This window comes from Mustela erminea, chromosome 17 (assembly GCF_009829155.1).
Source record: "Mustela erminea isolate mMusErm1 chromosome 17, mMusErm1.Pri, whole genome shotgun sequence".
Lineage (NCBI taxonomy): Eukaryota > Metazoa > Chordata > Mammalia > Carnivora > Mustelidae > Mustela > Mustela erminea.
This window is the reverse complement of record NC_045630.1, coordinates 31,106,889-31,120,190: the sequence shown is the minus strand read 5'-3', so window position 1 is coordinate 31,120,190 and position 13,302 is coordinate 31,106,889. Positions and strand designations below refer to the sequence as shown.

At 58.4% G+C, this 13,302-nt stretch overlaps 1 protein-coding gene across 1 annotated transcript in view; it reads left to right on the top strand.

Moving 5' to 3' along the window:
* The window catches only part of CAPN2 (calpain 2), a 40,746-nt gene that overhangs the window by 16,168 nt on the left and 11,276 nt on the right, over window positions 1-13,302 (top strand). The window contains exons 3-9 of the mRNA XM_032317211.1: window positions 5,770-5,888; window positions 6,996-7,129; window positions 8,004-8,172; window positions 9,354-9,437; window positions 10,643-10,728; window positions 11,277-11,351; window positions 11,812-11,972. Coding sequence (XP_032173102.1) covers window positions 5,770-5,888; window positions 6,996-7,129; window positions 8,004-8,172; window positions 9,354-9,437; window positions 10,643-10,728; window positions 11,277-11,351; window positions 11,812-11,972 — 828 coding nt within the window. The remainder of the gene's footprint in view (window positions 1-5,769; window positions 5,889-6,995; window positions 7,130-8,003; window positions 8,173-9,353; window positions 9,438-10,642; window positions 10,729-11,276; window positions 11,352-11,811; window positions 11,973-13,302) is intronic.

Genomic DNA, 13,302 nt, shown 5'->3' with positions numbered 1-13,302 from the left:
ATGATGAGTGAGGGTGAGTACCTTTGGAAGTTTGGGGTTTAAAAAAATTTTTTAAGAATTCTCTACCCCCAACTTGGGGCTCAGACTCACAACCCTAAGATTGAAAGCCGTGTGCTCCTGACTGAGCTGGCCAGGAGCCCCTTAATGTGCTTAAGGCATTGGTTTTTCCCTTTTTCACGAGCTGCTTATATCTTTGGCCATTTTTCTATGGAGCTGTCATTTATTTACTAGAGAAGTTTATACATGATGTTTAGGATCTGAGTATTTTTCCTTATTATTTTTTGTTTGATTTTGTTAATCGTGATTTTTTTTAGCATATAAACTTTTTTTTTCTTTAATATAACTAAGTTTATTATTCAAAAGGCTTATGGCTTCTGGATTACAATTCAATAGCCTGTCTCCAGTCACATTATATTGGAATTCTCCATTGTCTTTTGCAGAATGTCTGTGGGTGTATAAAAATACTGTATTTGTAATGTTATCATAATGTTAAAATATTAAGATACCATTAAGATATATGGCATAAATAGGCACCCAAAATAAAAATAAAACAAATGGCTAGATTTACCATATTTATGTAAGATTATATAAATAATATATTAGAGTATATACTTAAGGAATATAATGTTAAATGCTTAATTACAAACATTATTCCATTTAGAATTTATCCCTGTGACAAGATGAGCTAGAACTTGATTTTTTTCTAGATGGCCTTTCCACTGTTCCAATCCTACATATGAATATTGTATCTGCACTAAATTCCTACATTTAGAATGATTCCTGAACTTTCTGTTCTGTGTCACGTATCTGTATTCTTGCGCACAAGTTCTGTACTGTTTTAATTATTGTGGCTTTATGCCTGTTTTAATACCTAATAGAGGTAGACTTCCTTCCCTTCTAGACTTTCTTCTATGCTTGATGTTTAATTTTTCCTCATAAACTTTGCATAAGCTAAATTCCAAATTTAAAAGATCATTTTACCATTTTTGTTGGGAGTACCTAAAGTTTACAGACTGACTTAAGAGGAAGTGGCAGTTTTACGAGGATGACTTTTTCTAGCCAAGAATCTGAGCCCAGTTTTAAATGGGGTAAATGATTATCCGAGCTTCTCCATGCAGAGTGTTGCCCTTGGAGTTAGCTAAGGGGGCACAGCTGTTGAGGGATAGACCGCAGTCAGCCAAGCCTCGAACACTGTTGGCCATACACACTGTGTGTTCGAAGCCCTCTGTGACCCGGTGAGGAAGTATCACCCGATCCCTGGTAGGAAAGGCCCTGATTTAGGAGGTGGTGCTGGTGTCAGGACTCAAGAGCTGAGCGTAAATGGGTCATGCCCAGATGCCACCTCGAGGGAGCAGTGCCGGGGGTCAAGGGGCACAGCTCAAGCAAAATCCAGGAAGAAATACTCTCACCGCACCCTCCTCCCTTCCTTGTGCTCCCCAGGGCCCCCGCTGGCCGAACCCCCCAGCAGCCAGAGGCGCTGGGAGCCCACAGTTTGGTCCAGGGAGGCCAGCTCCGGAACAGAGGGCAGGATGAAGATTGCGCACAGGACGTGGGGAGGCATGCAGGTCCCCACGACCGTCGTCTCTGCTCTGAGACAAATGGACTTAAGATGAGGTCATCCGCGGTGACTGAGTGTAAGCAGACTCTGCACCCGCAGAGGCTCTGTGGTGTGTCGCTCAGGGACAGTCCCTCGTGGTCTGGATGGCCGCCCACCCTCACCTCTCTCTTGCAGTCAGGTAATTTAAAAACCTATGGAAATACACACCTGCATCTTTCCAAGCCTGTCTGTGTGGCGGCTTTGCCAGACAGTCCTTATCACTGAAAGACAGCCTCATGGGCTTTTCTGAGGCTTAACCAGTAGAGCGGCAGCCGGGTGCGTTGCCGTCTCCCCTGTCCCGAACCAGTCAGCTGGTTGTACACAGATCCCGGTGCCGCTGACCCAAACAGCCTCTGCTGGGGGAGGCTCCACCCATGTCCCTTTGGAACCGTCCAGAGGAGAAGGGCGGTTGTGAGTCATTTGGGGGAAGGGAGAGGCTGACCATGATGGGGAGGACGGAGGATCCAAGACTGCAGCAGGAGGTTGTGGGACGGGTTTCCGGGAGGTGTCGGGGCAGTGGCATGCAGACTTGGCATCCAGGCGGCAAGCAGGGTGCTCGTGAGCCGCCGTGCAGTCAGACACAGAAACAATCAGGTCCCCTCCCAAGGACAGAAGTCCCCCCAACAACATCCTGTGAATTAGGTGCCTTGGAAATGGGCACCTGTTTGCAAAGGAGACCATGTAGGTCACACATGAAAAGCTTTGCTCAGACCCCATGATGGTGGCTCGTTACAGGGACCTTGGGAGGCCACCAGCCTCCCTAGGCCCCCTATGCTCTGCTGTGACCACGGCCGACAGCACCTGGCTGCTCTGTGACGAAACGGGAGGATGACGTGGGGGGCCTGACACATCATGAATCCCCACGATGTCACTGTTCTAGTCCCTGATACCAAGAAAACTCCCGTGCGCGGGGAAGTAAGGAAAAGAGATGGACCCTCAGAGGCAGACAGTTAGGAATTTGAGCATAAAACAGGGTTCCCAGCACTTTCAGCTTATCAGACACCCGCACACTCTTCCAGAGGCCTCTAAGCCTTCAGGTAGGACTTCAGCAAGCTGCCGGCGCATCACCGCTCAGTTTTAAACTTGGATTGCACTAGGATAGTCCTAGTGGGGTCTCTGCTTTGTCGAAGGAATCAGACACTCCTTGACCAAAAGAAATCTCTAGCAAGGTTCGGTTTTTAAACAAAGTCCAGGATTTGATTAAGAGGATTTGCTTGTGAGACCGGGTCACCACTGGTCTGCGTGCTCTCCGAGCTTCCATTTCTTCCCCACAGAAAGGTGACAACAGCAAGGGTGATCATGTCGTAAGGTTTGCAGAGAACCGGGCAGCGTGCTCTTTGCACACTGCTGAGCGGTATCCCGCACTCTGGCTGCCTGCTGCCACTGAGGGCAGACCCGGGTTCTGCCCCTGCGCAGCTCCTCGCAGGACACGTGACCTCAAGCAGGTGACTGGACCTCTTAAAGCCACCGTGCTGTCTCCTAGAAGGCACTCTAGGATGACGTGCCCTTTTGGAGGACACCTGTTAGGTTGGGATAGCTCTGCATGAGGCAGGAGGTGCAGGGGCCTTGTTCCCCCCAGCTGGCCAGGGGGTACTGGAAGAAAGAAAACCAGGAGGCATGGAACACAGCCCCTGATTGCCAGGCTGTGGCGAGACCCTCCGGGCCTGGTGGGGAGCGGTCATCTGAGCTTGGTGTGGAGCCAACGCTGACCTAGATGGATGGCCCAGGATAAACAAGAAGCCGGTCCCTCCTGCACTCGGGCCCATCCGGGAACTGCCGTGATGTCTGAGGCCACAGAGCCAGACACACGTGTGTCATGTCAAAGCATGGGCTCCTGGGACCCGAGGAGACCAAACCAGGAGGGGTTGGAGGGACCTGCTGCAGCCGCTCTTCCCAGGGGCTGCATGGCAGGGGTGGGGTTCTGGCTTCAGGACTCTGCCTCTGGGGTCCTATGCTTGACCCACTCTGTCCGCAAGCCTGTCGTCCTCCACGTGTTGACAGGCCCACAGGGCCCAGAAAAATCTCAAGTCTACTCAAGAAGAGTGAGAATCACAAGCACCTCCAGGCTTCCGGAGAAGGACCGAAGCCATGGGAGGAGCTGAGGTCAGGGGACAAGGAGAGGACTGGAAAGGGGATCTCATGAGCCCAGAACAGTGGACACATGGTGGGTTTGTGCTTCAGGTGGGGCCAGTGTGACACGGTCCACGTGGGAGAGCACAATGCTTAGAAATGGCCAAAGCTTGCTTTACTGACCAGGCAGCAGTGTGGGCTCAGCACGGGAAGCCCCTCTGGGAAGACTTCCATGCCCCTAGGGGGGGCTGCTCACCTCCTGCCCCGTGAGAACTAAAGACTCCCACCACCAGATTTCTCTGCAAGCTCCGTACTCTGAACATGCCAGGGGTCTCCAGTTTGGTTCATGTCAAGGCCTACTTGACCCAAAAGGTTGTCTCCGAGATCTGACGGACTGAAACACCACACCTTTTAAAGTCTCAGTTATAATTCTTTAATCGTTGGCAGCACATTTAACCTCCCCAGCCGTGTCCTGCTCCACTCTGACACGTTCATGTTCCTCACGGAGCACTGGGAGGAAGAGATGAGGTAATGACTGGAAGCTCCCAGGAGAGTAGCCCGCACATCTGAGGGTCTCCGCCAGTGAGGGCTACTGCCCACGTGCCCTGGACCTCAGGAAGACTGAGGTCATTGCATCACATGGCCAAGAGTCCAAGGCAGATCAGGCTGCAGGTGCGGCTTGATTCAAGGTCTCCAGGGATGCCTGCAAGACCTGGTTTCTAAACCCCTTCCATCTCCCATCCTCTCTTCCTCCAAGGTGTGCCCTTTCCCAGGCAGGCTGCCCCTCCCCAGCAGTAGAGCACCTGTTCACTCCTGCCAAAGCCCCCATATAGCTCTCGTGGCACCTCACGTTCTGTGGCCACAGAACCTTCTCCAGGCTGACCACAACAGGCTGGGAAATGTGATACTTGGGAAACCACAGGCCCACGTCTGAAACTGGGGCAGGGTCTGGCCACTGAAGCCACATGGACAGAGCGTTCAGAGCGGCGAGAGTCTCGGAGGCACGCGGGGGTTCCCGGAGGCGAGCCGGAAAGCCACACCTGCATGCCCAGCACCACTGCGCCCACCCGGTGAGGGAGCCAGGGAATTGGTTTGCCTGTGTTGGGTTCCAGATTGGGAGAGCAGAGCTGCCAGGCCCAGGCCTCCGAGAGCCGCACACACACCACCCGTCAGGACACAAAGTAGTCGACCGGAATCCAGAAGACCTCAGTGACCTTCAGTAGCACCTTCCCGAGCCTCATCCTTAGGAAGCACGAAGCCAGTGATGTACATTAGCTCCTCCAAGGCCACATCCTGTTACTGCGGTGGGAAGTGGCAGGAACGCGCACACTTGTTCAGACCGAACTCAAGGTCCTCAGCCTGCCCAGGGGGCCTGTGGCGGGCCTCGGCCTTTGGAGGTGAACATGAGCCCCTGCGATGCGCCGTTGCTGCCCACGGTTCACTGCCGAGCACTGAAGACACTCACGGTGCTTGCGTGCAGAGCACCTCCTGTGGGCGTGTGAGTGCTTTACCCACTTCACACACGTGCTCCCGTGACAGCTGGGCCGTCCCTGAGCCGCAGGGGGCACGGCGGCTCGAGGAGGGGCCTATCCGACCGTCCTGGTCCTTGTGCCCCGGCACGGTGCCCTCCCACCCCCTAGAAGTGACTGTCCACGTGCCCTCGCCCCTGGAGGGCAGTCTGGCCATGAGCCTTTTCTGACCCATGCGGGATGCGCAGGACAGCCTGTGTGGGACCTGCTGGTGGTGGCCTCTGTGCCCTCCTGCCTGCCAACCATGTCCCATCCGCGCCACTGCATGTCCCACCTCCAGCTCACCTGAGCTCACCTGTATGCCCTGTGCCCCCAGAAGTGTGGGTACCCCATCACTCCAGGGCTCCTGCTGTGTCTTCCGTGGGCCAGGCAGGTGGCTGGCTCGTGTCTTCCCACGAGTGAGTCCTCTGCCTCCGTCCAGGTCACCTCCGCACTAAGGATGTCACCCAGCCCTACAACCTGCCCATCACGCAGGGGCTCTGTGTTCACCTGCGTTCACCCCATCCTCAGCTTCAAGTTCCCAGGGCTGGACAGGGGGAGGCCCCTGCTTGGAGCTGTGTGCTGTGTTCACAGGTGACTGCTGGCTCCTGGCAGCCATTGCCTCCCTCACCTTGAATGAAGAGGTCCTGGCTCGCGTTGTGCCCCTAAACCAGAGCTTCCAGGAGAGCTATGCGGGGATTTTCCACTTCCAGGTGACTTGATTTTCGTGCAGGCTTCTCCCCAGTGGGTCCTGGGGGGCTACAGACAGGTCCTGGGGGGCCAGGGATAGGACCGGGCATGGGGGAAGGACAGGTCTTAGGGGATAAGGACAGGACCTGTAGGGCTGTGGACAGTTCTTGGGGGTAAGGACAGCACCTGGGAAGCCAAGGACAGGACCAGAGGGCTAGAAGAGTTCCTAGGGGGTGGTCAGGACGGGTCCTAAGTGGGAGTGCTAAGGGCAGTTCCTGGAGACTAGAACAGGTCCTGGGAGCTAGGACGTATCCTGGGCTAAGGACAGGATATGGGGGGTAAAAACAGGCCCTAAAAGACCAGAACAGGTCCTGGGGGTAAAGACTGGTCCTGGAGACCAAGGACAGGTCCTCAGGGGTAAGAACAGGACCTGGGGACTAGAAGAGTTCCTTGGGGATGGGGGGTAAGGACAGGTTTTGCGGGGGTGGCTAAGGGCAGTTCCTGGGAGCTAGAACAGGTCCTGGTGGGCTAAGGACAGCACCCGGGAGGGGTAAGGACAGGTCCTCGGGGGTAAGGACCTGGGGGCTAGAAGAGTTCCTTCTTCCTCCCTCTGGGGGCTAGAACAGGTCCCAGAGGCTGGAATAGGTTCCCTTGCTCAGCCAAGTGTATCAGACCCTTAGGACCGTGCTGTTCTGTAGAAGGACTTGGAGAGGCTGCCTCAGGCTCCCTGGCCTGCTCCTGACAGGGGGCCCTGCCAGGATAGCAGTAGGAAGCCTCTCAGAACAGGCAAGGAGGGAGGTAGAGCAGGCACTCGGGAGGTCATTCCCAAGTTTAGAAAAGCCTGTTTTGGGACATCTGAGACAAAATAGTGAGCTATTGCTCGCTGCCTCTTTTTATGCTGGTAAATGAGAAGTAGCATCCTTGAGAGAGCAGGAGACTCGGGGCACAGTCCGAGACGTGGGTCTGGGCTTGGAGGGAAGGACAGGTGCCTTTGCCCTCAGCTGCTCAGTGAGGCTGTGCCAGGCGGAGGAAGGGCAGCATCTCCTCCCAGGACGGGCTTGCGGAGGCCAGGGGTCCCCATGTGGCTGCTGGCTCCTCCCCCAGCCCGTCCCGTGTGCCCTGCCCCCTAGTTCTGGCAGTACGGCGAGTGGGTGGACGTGGTCGTGGACGACAGGCTGCCCACCAAGAACGGGGAGCTGCTGTTCGTGCACTCGGCAGAGGGCAGTGAATTCTGGAGCGCGCTGCTGGAGAAGGCCTACGCCAAGTGAGTGATGCGGCCCTCCCTCGGACAGCCTGGGTCCTAGAAGTGGCAGGTGGGAGTCAAGGACGACTTTGGCCAGAAGTGGGGTCTCAGCGCAAGGAGTGCTTGCCTGGCCATGTCGTGCCTGATCAGTGACCGTGCTCACCATGTCGCGGCCACGTTAGCCACCCTTCCCACACAGGAATGGGTGTGGCACAGACTGCTGACCTTGAGGATGACCTCCACCACCCAGACAGGTTGGGGACGTCTTTGTCAAATAAAGACAGTGGAGTTTTGCCAATGGGTGTTCCTGGCCCCTGCAGAGGGATGGAAAGCTCGGGAACTGGTGCAGAACGTATGGTGGCCATTAGCAGTGGTTTGACCCGCCCCCAGCCCACAGCCTGTCCTCCGCCAGCCCCGTGGCAGCACCCCCCGCAGGCGCCTCCCACCCTGGCCGCCCGGGCTCTCCGGCGTCCAGAGATGGCTGTCCCTGGCAGCTGCTGCCAGGGAGGAGGGCCAGGCTCCCCGTGGCCGGGGGTCAGCGTCTGGGGCCTGGGAGCCACGTCTCCGTCACGCGCCCCGTCGCACAGCTAGAAGCCACAGGTTGTGCTGTGCGTAGACCCTTTTTCATTAGCGAGTTGGTGTGTTCTAAGCAGCCAAGGAGACGGTTGGCCCTTCTGGGGACACAGAGCAGTCAGTACGGGAGGTCAGACCTGATGACTGCCGGGATCTCCCCCCGTCGGGCTGCAGATTTGCTGGAGCCCAAGTCCCGGGGAACCTGAACGGAGGGTCTCTGGAGCCCCCAGCCAGGGAGGCATGGGGTTGGGGTCGGGGTCAGGGCGGGAGGTCGGATGGGGGGGCACTTTGAGAAGCAGCAGCGGCATCTGTCCCCCCTCAGGGTCAACGGCTGTTATGAAGCACTGTCGGGGGGCGCCACCACTGAGGGCTTCGAGGACTTCACGGGGGGCATCGCCGAGTGGTATGAGCTCAGGAAGGCCCCTCCCAACCTGTTCAGGATCATCCAGAAGGCCCTGCAGAAGGGCTCCCTCCTCGGCTGCTCCATCGATGTGAGTGCAGGCCCCTCTCCCAGCTCTGGTGGGCAAGAGCCCATCCCTGTCCACCAGGAGGGGTGTCATCTGGAACCCAGGGGTGGCCAGCAGCAGCCAGGCCATGTGGGGGACAGCTGGTGGGGCAAGGGCGCCTCTGGGCACCGCCAGCTTGGACCATGGGTTCTGCAAGTCCCCTACCCTCTGCTGGTCCCTGGGGAAGGACCCAGTGCAGACACCTGCCCCTGGGGAGAGGCCCTGCATGGCCTGGAGCCTGGCACCCTTCCCCTTCCCAGCTGCAGGGTCTACAGGCCTGTGGGAGGCTCGGGAGGGGCTGTTTCCTCATGGTGGCCTGGCTGGCTAGGCCTCACAAGGTGGTGTGCACCCCCTCATGTCCCCAGGCGTCCTCTGGATAGGGGCTGAGTCCACTCTCCACCCCTGTGCCACTGGGAACACGTTCCCCATGGGAATAGAAAGAGAAACCCCTGCTCTTGGGGCCAGAGTCTCTGTCTGATGTGCTAAAAAACCAAATTCAACCTAGTAAACTTGAAGAAATAATTGACTTTATTAAGTGTTCCCTGGGGGAGAGTCTTAGACTGCAGATGACCCCGTCTCCGGGGGTGGAGACTGGCAGTCAAGACTGCGTTTCTGGGGGTGCTGAAACTGTATCGGGATTGCGTGGCTGGCCCCAGCTGGGGCTCCGCCCATCGTCTTCTCTCTGCCAGACTGCAGGCAGGGATTCTGGCTTGTTCTGCAGACCCTGCTCTCAGCCCTTCTTCCCACTGACCGAGACAGACACACCAGCCTCCCTTCCTCCCCATAGTTGGGGGGAACGGGGGGCCCCAAGAAAGTTCCGATAGAACAGGAACAAACCCCACAGATGGCCACATACACAGAAGTGTCCTCGGGGAACCCCTCAGTGGGGCCAGGCCAGACCACAGGCTTCGGGGCCACCTGATCCCATCTTGGGTCTGTCCCGAGCCCGGGGCCACCGGCCCCACTCCAGAGTCCTGCGAAGGCTCATGAATGCCTATCCACTCACTGGTGCAGTGCTCTCCCCCCGGCTGCTCCTGCCGTCCCCGCCGTCTGAGAGCTGCCGTGGGAGGCTGGCGCTGAGGGCCTCGATGGACCCGGCGGAACAGAAGGCAGAGTGGGGCAGAACAAGGCTGTGCCCAGTGGCCTGACCCCTCCCATGTTTCCAGATCACCAGCATAGCGGACTCAGAAGCCATCACGTTCCAGAAGCTGGTGAAGGGGCATGCGTACTCAGTCACCGGGGCCGAGGAGGTAAGGTGGACAGAGGTTTGCAGGGGGGCACCCAGAAGCGCATCTGGTGGGCGACTGCCTGCGTGGGGCTCGTGGTCTCACAGCCCCGCCGCCAAGCCTCCAACTCATGAGGCCCGGGGAGCTGGGCCGACGGTCCTGGAGCTGCTGCCGGCCAGCATCTGCCCTCTGCGGGCCGCGGGCCCGCTCGGGCGCTCTCCCTGTGGTCCACGATTGGTCCACGACCAATCCACAATCAGGTCTGACTGCCTCTCGCCACCCCGGGGGCCTGGGCGCATTTCTCCAGCTCTCTGGAGAGTTCTCTCTCCCGGAGCATTCTCAGGTCAGAGAGATGGTGACAGTGTCCCCATGGGGCCAGTGTGGCGAGCCCAGCCGCCCCCTAGCAGGTGCGCGCAAGCTCATAGCAGCGGCTGTCACTGGATACTGCACATGCTGGTGCGCAGCTGGCCTCGCGTCCCGCTGGGGACCCCGCATCCTCTGACCCTCCCGGGCCTCCTTTTGGTGTTCGACCTTAAAGTTTGGTTTTACTCTCCGCCCACCCCGACACACATGCATCTTTCTCTTCGGAAAAAGCTCAAGTCTATGGAAAAGCTGAATCGGCAGCATAATAGGAAACACCCAAACACTTTCCCTAGGCTTGACAGGATTTTCCATGTCTGTTTTGTGTCCCCGTGCTGTTTTCTGAGCCATTTGGAAGTGAGTCACAGATGTCAAACTTGGCTCCTGAATGCGTCTCCCAGGAAAGAGCCATCTCACACGGTGCCGGTGCTGTTTTACTGCCGAGGGAAATAAACATGAATCCCATTACAGCATCGAGAGCAGAGTCCGTAGTTACTCCTCCAACTGCTGCCCGCCCTTCATAGCAGCGCCTGCCGGGACTCAGATCCAGGCTGGGCGTACCCTTCTGCTCGGCACTCTTCCTGTGGCGGGGGGTGACAGCAGCGCGTCCTCTGCTAGTCAGGAGGCTCGGGGGCACTGTGCACTGGAACCCCAGGCTCACAGCTTCTGCCATGGGCTGGACCCCCAGAATGGTCCACACCCAGCAACAGCGAGTGGCCAGGGGTCCAGCCCTTCCCCCTCTCTTGACCCCCCCCATAACACAGACCTGACACCTCCTGGCTCATGGAGGGGGTGCTTTGGGACTGAGTGCCTCCAGGCCTGACTTGAACTCCACATCCTCCCCTCTGCTCCCCATAACCCATCTTCAGGTCGAAAGTGCGGGAAGCCTGCAGAAGCTGATCCGTATCCGCAACCCCTGGGGAGAAGTGGAGTGGACTGGGAAGTGGAATGATAAGTGAGCTGGGTGCCCTCCCTGGGAGGTGCGGGGGGTCCAGGAAGGGAGACCGCAGGCTGGCGGCTGGGCCGGGGCCAGGGGGTTGCCCTTGGGGCCAGGCCCAGAGGCCACGGGTCCCCACTCCCAGGGGCCACTCAGGGCATGTGCCCCTCTAGCCAGTCTGCCTGCCTTCCTGCACGCCCTGGGCTCCTTCCATCACCTTGTGGTGCACACCTTTCCTGGCGCAGTCACCTGCTGGCAGGCCTTCCCGGGGTGGGGGAGGGCGGGCAGGTGGCCGGTGCCTCCAGCTCAGCCGCTCGTGGGGTTTTTTGTTCCCCTTATGAGAGCTGCCACCTGTGGGCCGGCCGCACTCTCCCCTTCTCCCGGCGATGGCTCGTGTTCTGTCTGCCCTCACCGCCCTGCCCAAGGCTACGAGCCTCACCCAGCCGCGGGTGGTCTGGGCCCTCAGATGTGCTCGAGTGTGTTCCTGGGCCTGAATTCTGAGGTCCTGGGGACAAGGCCTCAATAGCACTGGCTTCTAACACCCATCCTGTCCCGTGGTTCTCCAGCTGCCCCAACTGGAACACTGTGGACCCAGAGGTGAGGGAGCGGCTGACTCAACGGCAGGAGGACGGGGAGTTCTGGTAAGGCTGCAGGGAGGGGGGGTCTGCCCAGGGGGCTCTGGGGAGCTGAGCCAGGTGATGTCGTTGGGGCACGGAGGCATGGGAGCGGCTTTTGTCATCATCCTTTGTTCCCTAGAAGACCCTGAATGAAACCCTTTTTCCTCCTTCCGGATTTGTCCCCCTCAACAGTGGGGTCTCAGAGCTGAGCAGCTTCATAGAGAAGCCCGTTCAGATCCTGTGGGAGAGACACGGCCTTTCTCCCCTGCAGGGTCATCCCAGCACCTTAGGAAATGGGCCCTTGGAGAGCTGGGCTGGGCCCATGAGTGGGCCCCCCCACCACCGCTGCCTCCACAAGGCCTAGCTCAGTGCTCAGAGCAGCCCGACCTCCGCCAGCTCTCTGTCCGGCCTCGGGCAGAAAATCAAGGTGTGTGTCCACGGGTTGTCTTGTAACCTGGGTGCCTGTGTCCCCCGCCTCTGCCAGGATGTCTTTCAGCGACTTCCTGAGGCACTACTCCCGTCTGGAGATTTGCAACCTGACCCCTGACACCCTCACCAGTGAGTCCTATAAGAAGTGGAAACTCACCAAGATGGACGGGAACTGGAGACGGGGCTCCACGGCGGGAGGCTGCCGGAACTACCCCAGTAAGACCCCACTGTGCCCAGTCCCGGCTCATGCCCTCGGCCCCACTGTCCAGGGGCAGCCAGGCCCCCAGGGAGGGACCTCACCCGCGGGCCCTAACACATAACACAGCCCACAGTAGACCCCGCACTTGGGGATCCCGGGACCTGCTGCCACACGGGCCAGGGCCCCTGTCCTCCCACTGCAGACACTGAGTCCGCAAGACCTCCAGGTTGGGCCTGAGGGACTGTCCCAAGGGGCTGATCAGGCCGTTCCTTGGGTCTCTCAGTGACCAGTTCCTGCGGCTCCATCTTGGGAGATGAGGCTGCCCGGGCCCACAGAGCTTTAGGGACCTGCCCTGGGCCAGGAGCTCCCAGGGACTTGAGCACACGTGGTCTGGCGGTGGGGCTGGCATGGCAGGCCTCTCTGGGGCGGCAGGTCTGGGTCCTGTGCTGCGGATGAGGGACCCAAGGACCCCAGTGGCATCCTAGGCCGCAGAGCAGCTCATCCGGCAAGCAGACGGGTCGCTCCAGCCCGGAGCCTCTCATCCTTCACCTCAAGTGTGTGGCCTCCAAGTGGCGGTTCCAGAGGTGCTGGGAAGGCACTGTGCCCCAGCCGCTAGGTCAGGGGTTGGCAAACTCTCTCAAGGGCCAGATGGCAAAAATGTGGGGCTTCGTAAGCCATCAGGTTCTATCACACTCCCAGCTCTATAGCTGTAGCCCAAAGGCCATCAAATGAAGGGATACGTCTGTGTTCTAATAAAACTTTATCAGTAAAAACAGGCAACCGGTGTGCACAGGGCTGGGATCAGCCAAGCCCGGCCCTGGATGGAGCCTTTCTTTCCCCAAAAAAGAGCTTTATTCTATTAGTGGGGAAGGCAGTCAGCACAATTATTCCGAATGTGAATGAACCGCAGGTCCTTCCCGTAAATAGATTTTGAAAGTGGGGACGCCAGAGACACCATGGGGACAACAGGACAGGCCCGGGGGGACAGAAAAAGAGGCTTAAGTTGTGCACAGGATGTTCTTGGCTTCTGGGTTCACTGGAGGTGCAGGGGTGCGTGCCCCCGCCTGCCCAGCCAAGCCAGCTGGGCAACCTCTGACTTTCCAATCGAGCATGGGGAGGGAGAGGTACCGCGAGGGGACCGCCCAGCTCTAATGGCCTCTTCCAGAATGATGACCATCAGTCCCTGAGACCAGCCTGCGGGTGGGTGGGAGGGAGCAGTACAGGAAAGTCCCCATCATGTTTAGGCGAGCACCACCGCGCCCCCTGCCAAAGCCCCCTGCCATGCCCACTGCCCACCTCTGCTGCACCCCTGCACCCCCGCCTGGGGCTCCCGCCTCCTGAGTGATG